Source organism: Argentina silus, assembly GCF_951799395.1.
Source record: "Argentina silus genome assembly, chromosome: X".
In the NCBI taxonomy this organism is placed as follows: domain Eukaryota; kingdom Metazoa; phylum Chordata; class Actinopteri; order Argentiniformes; family Argentinidae; genus Argentina; species Argentina silus.
The window spans coordinates 38,126,862-38,136,837 of record NC_139653.1 but is presented as its reverse complement, the minus strand read 5'-3'; the positions used below and the strand labels follow the sequence as shown (position 1 = coordinate 38,136,837).

Sequence of the window (9,976 nt, the reverse complement as noted above, 5' to 3'; positions counted from 1 at the left end):
TGGAATATGATTTATATGATAATTTACATGCAACCAAAGACTGTTCTCTGGCTGTTCTCTTTGCTGGAATTGCTTTTCACTGTGGAATAAAAAAATATATTTTTAAGTTGTGACTTGATAGTGAATGGAGTTTCTTTTTTGTTTGTGATTGCCTATCAAGTTTCAAATTGTGTTTGACCGGTTGGGTTTGAATGTTGTGGTAAGGGTTGTGTAAGGTGGTATAGTAGTGAAGGATCCAATCACAAAGTGGCATAGATGGTACTGATGGTCTAGCCTGCCAAGTTGGTACAGTTTAGCAGAGTAGGGTGAAGTTTCTTTTTGTGAGGCTAGTATTGGGTCAGGTTTGTGTTTGCCCTACTAATGGTTAAGGTTAAATTGCGAGAAGGCTAAGCTGATCTTAGAACCTAGTGTCTAGAGGCAGCTTCACCTCAGAGCCAGTGTAGCCATCTGCCATTGGCTCTTTGGGGAGATAGATCCACCCCCTGTGAGCCGCCCTACTGTGCCACAGCAACCATAGGTTGGCAGTTGCCATGGAGACTGACCGTGATGAGCCTGTTTTGCTGTTCCAGTTCAGTGGTGGCGAGGAGGAGAAGATTAAACAGGCGGTAGGAACATTCTGCAGCAACCAGCCCTTTGCTCTGGAGATCATCAAGACCAGGCAGAAGAAAGACCAGAGATTCACCTCTTTCATACAGGTAGGAGAAGACGCACACACACACACACACACACACACACACTCACACTCACACACACACACACTTCGTTCTAGAGATCATTTGAGCAGTGGACAGTTGACACACAGTGAACTATGGTCCCTACCTGCTAAATTGCTTAACGAGTTCAGAATGAAGAGTTGGTGTTAAAGGAGTTCCGATCAACATCTGTAGAATGTTGCTACAGTACATGACAGAGTGTGATATATTGAGAGAATGATATCTATGTATAACTTAATCCTGCTATGTTTATTTTCATGTTTGATTGATTGATTATTATAATGTCATGCATCTTTAGGTTGCCCAGCCCACGTGGGCTTACAGTGCACACTATTAGAACAGAATGATCACGTACATATATATGCATACATACATGAATACAATCATACTAAAGTAATAAAACAAAAATAGCACTAAGGCGCAGTCGCTGGGGAGTGAATTACATATTGTATTGTGTAGTGTATGTACATGAGTGAAATGATGCATTCTCACAGTGTAGTGTCTGTCATGTCTGCTAACCTAACTGTGTGTGTGTGTCTGTACGTGTGCCCAGGAGGCTGAGAGTAACCGTCTGTGTCGCAGACTGCAGCTGAAGGACATCATTCCTGTAGAGATGCAGAGACTCACCAAGTACCCCCTGCTGCTGGAGAGCATCGCCCAATACACAGGTATGCTGTCGCTATGCAACATGCACACACCTAACACACTCTTACACACATGCACATACTTAGACCCTCCTATTACCCCCTGCAACTGGAGAAGATAGCCAAGTACACAGGGGTTAGTTACGCAACGCAGGACACACACTCACACACAAAACACTCTTACACACACCACACTAAGTGCCCCCTGTTGCTGGAGAACGTGGCCAAGTCTTATAAGCCACTCTTGCACTCTCCCAGACTTGTTGACATGAGCAGTGATGACATTCTGCTCCTAGTAGACCAGCTTATCACAGAAATGGACAGCGACATGCTTACAGCAGCGTTAATGATAGCCATGGCCTTCCACTGCCATGCTCCACTACTGTTCTCTGCTCTGCCCTGCCCTGGCCTTTGTCCCAGTGACCACGGCCGGGAGAGAAGCGGAGAGGAGAGGGCAGCCAGAGGACAACCAGCACTGGCCTCCCAGTTAGGATAGGAGTTGACTGCACTGGGACTCCAAATCCCCCCCCTCCCAGCTATTCCTGTAGATCTTAGAGGAATTAATCTGTATAAGAACGATAATAATTGTTCATCATTCTACAGGAGAGCCCAGGGGCGAGGGGCGACATGTTGATTTGGGACTCACTGTTTCTTTAATTTCTAGAATGAAGGGTTTTTGAGGCTGGCCTGCTGGCTGGCTGGCTGCCAGTAGTGAATTACAGCTGTGCTCTAAGTTGAATAGAGATCATTATTTTAGCATTTCTGGGATGCTAATGAACACTTTGGGAAATGTCTCACATTATTTCTTTCAATAAGAAAATGCAATGACATTATTACCAGCTATTATAGGATGGTAATGTCCTCCGCCTCATTTTGAAAACTGAGTATAATTAGTGGTATATTAGAAGAGTGGCGCCAACGAAATTACTGGAGCCTTCAAATAGTTAAAAAAAAATCCTTCCTGATTCACCAAATATTTATTTTTTATTGGACCAAAATATGGAAGTGGGAGGGGCTAACTAAACTTCAGACAGGGAAATACATTTTGAAAATCTCTCTTGAATTGGTTTATCCACACAACCTTCAGTATAACTAAAACGTTTCACTGTTGAAATTGCAGTATCATAAAAATAGCACAAATTGAATCTAAGCTAGCAATATTTGCCAGGCCTGGCAACTTGCTCCATAGGTTTGCGTAAAGCAACTATTTGAGTCTACATAAGCTTTATCCAATATTGACCCCTTCATTGGCACCACTGTTCTAATATACCACTCTCAGTACAATCAACTGTTAATAGGTGGATATGAGCATCAGTTGACTGGGCAGCCCCTTTCCGAGAGAGATTATTTACAGCCTCCTCCTTTCTCCTGTGTTTCAGATGATGCAGTGGAGAAGGACAAGGTGAAGAGGGCAGGAGAATGCTGTAGGAAGATCCTCAACCACGTCAACCAGGCTGTCAAGGAGTCTGAGAATAAACAGGTGGGTGGCTGAACCTGCTGTGAGGTACAGTGGCTAGCTAGTGTCTGGAGCAGAAGAGCACAACGCTAACTCATGTCTTTCTGCATTCTCCCTCACTCCCCACCTCTCTTCAGAGGTTGGAGGACTACCAGAGAAGACTGGACCTGTCGTCACTGAAGCAGAGTGAAAACCCTATGATCTCAGAGCTCAAGGTGATGTCATGACCCCTGATCTCGATAGGACCATGCTGGGTCTTCAGCAAAATTACATTTTAGTCCGAATTTGTTTTTGTGGATGAACCTACTTGTGCCTCCTTGCCGTATGTAGTGGTGGTGAGAACCTTGCTAACCAGTCTTGTGACCTTCCCTATCTCCTCAGAACCTGGACCTGACCAAGAGGAAGATGGTGCATGAAGGACCACTGTCATGGAAGGTCAACAAGGACAAGACTATTGGTAACTTCCTCACTTTATTAGCTAGTACTTGGTTGGTGGTTTGGGGATGTTCTTGACCTGATCAGATAACCATTTACAGTGGAGGAAATAACTATTTGATCCCCTGATGATTTTGTTAGTTTGCCCTATTACAAAGAAATGAGCGGTCTATAATTTTTATGGTACTTTTATTTTAACAAATAGAGACAGAATATCAACAAAAAAGTCCAGAAAAAACACATTATATAAAGTTATAAATTCATTTGCATTTGATCGAAGGAAATACATATTTGATCCCCTACAAACCAGCAAGAATTCTGGCTCATACAGACCGGTTATATGCCCATGAGGCACACAGATTAGTCCTGTCACTTTAGGAAAAGTATTCCTAATCTCTGCTTGTTATGGGTATAAAAGACACCTGTCAATAGAATCAATCTCTTCCATTCCAACCTCTCCACCACCATGGGCAAGACCAAAGAACATTCAAAGGACATCAGGGTAAGAGTTGTAGACCTGCACAAGGCTGGAATGGGCTACAAGACCATCAGCAAGAAGCTTGGTGAGAAGGAGACAACTGTTGGTGCAATTATTAGAAAATGGAAGAAATACAAAATAACCATCAATCGCCCTCGGCCTGGAGCTCCATGCAAGATCTTGCCTCGTGGGATAAGGATGATCATGAGAAGGGTGAGGGATCAGCCCAGAACTACACGGGAGGAGCTTGGTAATAATCTCAAGGCAGCTGGGACCACAGTCACCAAGAAAACCATTGGTAACACACTACACCGTAACGGATTGAAATCCTGCAGTGCCCGCAAGGTCCCCCTGCTCAAGAAGGCACATGTACAGGCCCATCTGAAGTTTGCCAATGAACACCTAAATGATTCAGAGAAGGCTTGGGAGAAGGTGATGTGGTCAGATGAGACCAAAATTGAACTCTTTGGCATAAATTCGACTCTTCGTGTTTGGAGGGAGAGAAATGCTGAATGCTACAATCCCAAGAACACCATCCCCACCGTCAAACACGGAGGTGGAAACATTATGCTTTGGGGTTGTTTCTCTGCTAAGGGTACAGGACGACTTCACTGCATTGAGGGGCCAATGGACTGGGCCATGTACCATAAGATCTTGGACGAGAACCTCCTTCCCTCAGCCAGAGCACTGAGGATGGGTTGTGGATGGGTCTTCCAGCATGACAATGACCCAAAACATACAGCCAAGGCAACAAAGGAGTGGCTCAAGAAGAAGCACACTAAGGTCATGGAGTGGCCTAGCTAGTCTCCAGACCTTAATCCTATTGAAAATTTGTGGAGGGAGCTGAAGCTTCGAGTTGCCAAGCAAAAGCCTTGAAACCTTCAGGATTTGGAGAGGATCTGTAAAGAGGAATGGACCAAAATCCCTCCTGAGATGTGTGCAAACCTGGTGACCAACTATAAGAAACGTCTGACTTCTGTGCTTGCCAGCAAGGGTTTCTCCACCAAGTACTAAGTCATGTTTTGCTTGGGGATCAAATACTTATTTCCTTCAATCAAATGCAAATTAATTTATAACTTTATATAATGTGTTTTTTCTGGACTTCTTTGTTGATATTCTGTCTCTATTTGTTAAAATAAAAGTACCACAAACATTATAGACCGCTCATTTCTTTGTAATCGGGCAAACTAACAAAATCAGCAGGGGATCAAATAATTATTTCCCCCACTGTATAGGTTTAAGAAAATAAGTCACATTAACTATGATGTGAATGAATTACTATAGAAGTAAGATTTCTTCCAAGATGGCCACCAGGTATTAAACCCTCTCTCTCTCGTCAGAGCTGTACACTCTTCTCCTGGAGGACATCCTGGTCCTGCTACAGAAACAGGACGAGCGTCTCATCCTGAAGTGTCACAGCAAGAACTTGGCCGGCACCGCCGACACCAAACACATCTTTAGCCCCATCATCAAACTCAACACTGTGCTGGTGCGCTCTGTAGCCACAGGTATGTCACACACACACACACACACACACACACACACACACATTTGTCTCAGAAGTAGGTCCATAAACCCTCTTCTCTATCTCCACACAGACAACAAGTCGTTCTTCGTCCTCTCCATGTCTGACAACGGGCCCCAGATCTATGAGCTGATGGCTCAGACTGTATCAGAACAGAGAACGTGAGTCCATGTGTTGTGGTTGGTTTAATGTTTAATGTTACCCATGGGGTTAGAATCTGGGGCTTTAGCTCACCATGCTAACACAGTCTTGTGGTGTGCAGATCAGGGGAGGCTGGCAGAAGACGGGCTCATTGTAATGTATGGAATGGAATGAGGAATGGTATCAAACACATGCACATGCACAATGAGCCTGTCCTACGATTTCTACCTCCACCAGCTTCCACTGGTGCATATGATCGAAGTTGAAAACCCAGTTGGTTGTCCCCGAGCAGTCCACTGACCTCAGCCTGTCTATTTCCCTCCCTCCACCAGGTGGCAGCGTCAGATCACACAGAGAGCCGACGCCATGAAAGTCAAACCTCACAGTGTCATCCCCTTACCTCAGACAGAGTATGTTGTTGTTCATCCTCTTTGCTTGAGTCAAGAGAAATGTCAATAGTTATCAACTTGTACAGTTGTACTGACTGTGATGTGTCCCTCGCTGTGTTAGTGGAGAGAGAGACGGTGTGGAGGTCATCACTGCTGGTGTAGCACGACTCAGCAAAGACCCTGACTGCACCTCTACTGGAAGCACCCAGTCTGCAGGTACACTAACTAACACACCATTTAACTCTCTAACAAGCAGTTCATCTTAGGTAAGTTTGTGACAACAGACCCCATAGCGTGATAGTGCTGTTATTGAAAACATGCCCCGAAAGTGCTAAACTAGTCTAGGTTATTTATTCATTGAATACTGACAGGCATCTCTGTTCTGTTTTCAGGTAAAGAAAGCAGCGCTGCCTCTAGTGGTGGAACCCAGAACTCTCTAGCAGGTACCAACCCCTTCATCAAGTCTGAGGAGGAGGAGGAGGAGGAGGAGGAGGAAGGCTACGTAGACCCAGAGCTAGCTCATAGGTTGGCCGTCCCTGTGGGGGTCAACTGTACTGAGACGGATGGACTCAGCTTCGCACCATCCAGGGCTGACGAGGCACTGAAGACCTGTAAGCTGAATAATCTGTCTTGATAACAAAAGTGATATGAATATAGCATATACGCATATGTAACCTATACTGTGTGTGTGTGTGTGTGTGTGTGTGTGTGTGTGTGTGTGTGTGTGTGTGTGTGTGTGTGTGTGTGTGTGTGTGTGTGTGTGTGTGTGCCTCCAGTGTCGGCGTTGAAGCAGGTTCTGGTGACCCAGCTGATGTCCCAGGAGGCTAGCGAGCGGCGTTCCTCCTCAGGGGGGCGCCTCTTCAGGACCACCTCTCTGAGGACCCCCATAGACAGCAGGACCAGGGTGGTGGTCCACAACGGTTCAGAGAAGACCCCACTCTACCCAGAAGATGGGGGGCAGGACCTAGGCTCTGGAGACACTGGCTTCTTTGAGTCTCCAGAGGACTATGGTGAGTCTGTATTGTAGGGCATAGTGTGTATTGTGTATTGTACAGTATAGTGTAGTAGTGTGTTGTAGATGTAGACACAGGCTTCTTTAATTCCCCAGAGGACTATGGTGAGTCTGTAGTCTGCAGTGTGCATAAATCCTCGAGTTAACAATGTCCCAAATTTACCCCCTTGTCCCATACCCCTTCTACATCTGAGAGGTTTGGATAGGTAAGGTATATGCAATGTCACTAAAATTCCAGCAAGCCTGTGACTAACCAAGGTGGATTTCTCCCAGCAGGGTTCTGGAGGGATACTGAGGCTATGGGGAGAGTAGTATAGACAGTGTACTGAGCTGTGTGTATTGTAGGGCTTTAGTATGTAGTGTATTGTACTGACTGCGTTCTCAGCAGGGTACCTGGTCATGGAGGGTTATGGTGGCTCGGGAGAGAGCAATACGGATGACGACATCATGGCAGCCAGAGGGAAGCAGCTGTGTGCATCGCGAGGCTCCGCTGCAGGAGATTCTGGGATCAGCCTGAGGTATTCGTCGGCTTCGCAGGCAGGAAGTCTCTCCTTGTTCAGCAGACAGGTGCTGTCCCACCTGCGCAGCCTGCAGACCAACCTCAACCACCTCAAGGTGCCCACAACATATAGATTCACACAACTTTATCACCATAAAACATAGGAATATTTAGGAATTTGTTCCATTAGTTCACAAGAAATGGAAATCATCATCAGAATACTTCATGGAAACATCGTTCCACTTCTATACTGTGTACACCAGAAATGTAGGGTTGCGTTGTTTGTCCAGTCTGATGACTGCTGACATTTTGCTGTTTGTCTGTCGTCTCTAAGGATGTTGAAGCCAAGTATCATAGTCTACTTTGCCAAAGACCAACAGGGGCGTCACCTGAGGCTGAGGATAACAAAGGTAACTATCTTATTTCTCAATAATAATCTCTTATAGAATGTGCATACTTGTGAGCAGTTGAGTGACAGCTACCTGGAATGTACAGTCTGACTGTCCTAACACCTGTTTCTTCCAGAGAAGAGATAGTGGTGGAGCTTCCCCCAGACCCAGACCTTTGCCTCTGGTCGTAGGAGAGGAACAGATGAGTTAGTTCCTGCTTCCTGTCTCATCATCCTGGGAATCCTCTATTAGCTTGTCCACTCACTGCTGAGCTCCGCCCCCCACCGTCGTTACCCGCGGTAACACCAGATGCTGAGCGACTGAGTATGAGTAAGAGAGACAGCTGGAGGAAGACGTTTCTATGGAGCTTCACCCCTTCTGCCAGCACAAGGAAATCAGGGAAGAGGGATTGTCCCAAACTTCACCCCCCACCTGCCTGCCCCCATCCTCACCACTGCTGCGACCCACTCCAATGGCTGTGGGACCCCTAGTCCCAACCCCCCCTCCATCCCCAGTCAACCTTGCAAGAAAGAAAACTATACCAAAATGTACAAAGCTGTGTGTTTAGGATATATATTAAACACAAAACAAGAAGAAAAGGAAATTTTAAGATAATGTATTAAGATTTTTTTTTTTATCCCAAGATGTATTTATTTTCTCTGAGTATTTTCCCATGTTGCATTGCTTGCATGCTTATTAGTAATGTGACCTAATGTGTAAGGCTACCCATCCTGCCCTAGCAGCACAGTTGTGTGAGCGCTCTCTAACCTAACCTAGCCTACCGCGCTAACCTACCTGTACCTGGACTGAACAGCTCCGACTATGCTTGAAGGGTAGAGCTGAAATTGCTTGGTGATGTAAAACCCTTGGATGGTGTTAACCAGCACGTCGAGCCATAGGCTCTGGACTGCTCCTGTCTGCATTTCAACACCTGGCAGCCTATTCCACACATATATACACACACACATACACACACTGCTTTTCTGGGTGACCTGCCTGCCTGGTTCCCCTCTCCACAGAATGAACAGTCAGGCTTCGAGAAAATACATTGCTGCTTCTGATGTACTGCTGATCTGACAGTCTTATCTGATAATGTCACAAAGTTCAACATGTACAATGATCAAGTTGGAAGGTTATGCATAACTTTAATAAAAATGCCATGAGACATTTCTAAACCTAACACTGGTTGTTTATTTATTTATCCTGGTTCTCCTTGGTCTGAGGTGAAGCCTCTGTTCTCAGACATTTCAAAAGAGTCTAATACAGTGTGTTCGTATTGGTGATTTAATATTAAGATTTCTCAGAATATACTTATGAACCTTCATTATCCACCTTTTACAAGTTTGTATCAAATGGTATATATGACAGTGAGGAGGTTATAGGTGGAGGCCATGTCAGAAGCCATATCCTGTGTACTAAAATGCAATCATAAGTGATTAAAGTGTGAATGCTGTTGTGTCACAGCAGCATTGAGGTTGTCTGACTCCTTTTATTGGCCAATCACGCTTTACTAAGGATACCCAGAGGACAGTGGGGTTATTTGTAAAACTCATCACTGTCATTATAAATCTACCACCTGTTCAGACAAACGAGGTTGGGTAGGGACTGAATGGAAGTTGTATGCATATGCCAGTAGGGGGCAGAATTATACCATTAATTCTCTTGATAGGCATGGCGAGGTGACCCACCCTGAAACCTGCAGTGATGTCATCAGTGTTGTCAGTCTGAAACAATCCGCTGGATCCTACATTTTACTCCAGTCTTTCTGCCTGCACTTAGCTGCTGGATGACAGAAATGCTGAGTGAATGTCCCGTCAATGGACAGATACACAGATTTTGTACCCCAACTGTCATCATGTGGTGAGAGACAGAAATCGGTTCATATACACTAGTAACAGGTTTGAATATGAGCTAGACTAGTTGAGTCAGTGGGACACATGGGTGAGGCCTTACAGGAGATGAGAATAGAAGCACATGTGGAGGGTTAACCTCTCCTCATCCCTTCTTTTATTTTATATCCCCTTTCTCTACCTCTACTGAAGACAGATGCTGCAGTGAGATGCCAAAAGCCGGGCCGGAGGGAGAGGGGTGATAAAGGAGAACAAGGGAAGAGAATGATGGGAGAGGAGAGAGAACAGAGAGGGGTGGGTGGGATTGAGAGGGAGGGAAGAGAGATGGAAGGGAGAAGGATCAGAGAGAGAGAGTGGAAAGGATGAAGAGAGAGAGAGGGGGGGGACTGTAAGTGATTTTCACACTTCCCACATGCACCTGTCAGTGGGCTAATTGAAGTGGTGA

At 45.4% G+C, this 9,976-nt stretch overlaps 1 protein-coding gene across 1 annotated transcript in view; it reads left to right on the top strand.

The window, feature by feature from the left end:
- The window catches only part of arhgef12a (Rho guanine nucleotide exchange factor (GEF) 12a), a 42,141-nt gene extending 33,147 nt beyond the window's left edge, over window positions 1-8,994 (top strand). Inside the window, exons 27-40 of the mRNA XM_083696337.1 lie at window positions 490-695; window positions 1,267-1,381; window positions 2,737-2,837; window positions 2,951-3,028; window positions 3,195-3,270; window positions 5,067-5,234; window positions 5,325-5,412; window positions 5,725-5,802; window positions 5,903-5,997; window positions 6,174-6,392; window positions 6,558-6,791; window positions 7,179-7,408; window positions 7,627-7,702; window positions 7,818-8,994. Coding sequence (XP_083552463.1) covers window positions 490-695; window positions 1,267-1,381; window positions 2,737-2,837; window positions 2,951-3,028; window positions 3,195-3,270; window positions 5,067-5,234; window positions 5,325-5,412; window positions 5,725-5,802; window positions 5,903-5,997; window positions 6,174-6,392; window positions 6,558-6,791; window positions 7,179-7,408; window positions 7,627-7,702; window positions 7,818-7,828 — 1,775 coding nt within the window. The 3' untranslated portion in view covers window positions 7,829-8,994. The remainder of the gene's footprint in view (window positions 1-489; window positions 696-1,266; window positions 1,382-2,736; window positions 2,838-2,950; window positions 3,029-3,194; window positions 3,271-5,066; window positions 5,235-5,324; window positions 5,413-5,724; window positions 5,803-5,902; window positions 5,998-6,173; window positions 6,393-6,557; window positions 6,792-7,178; window positions 7,409-7,626; window positions 7,703-7,817) is intronic.
- The last annotated feature ends 982 nt before the right edge of the window (window positions 8,995-9,976 follow it).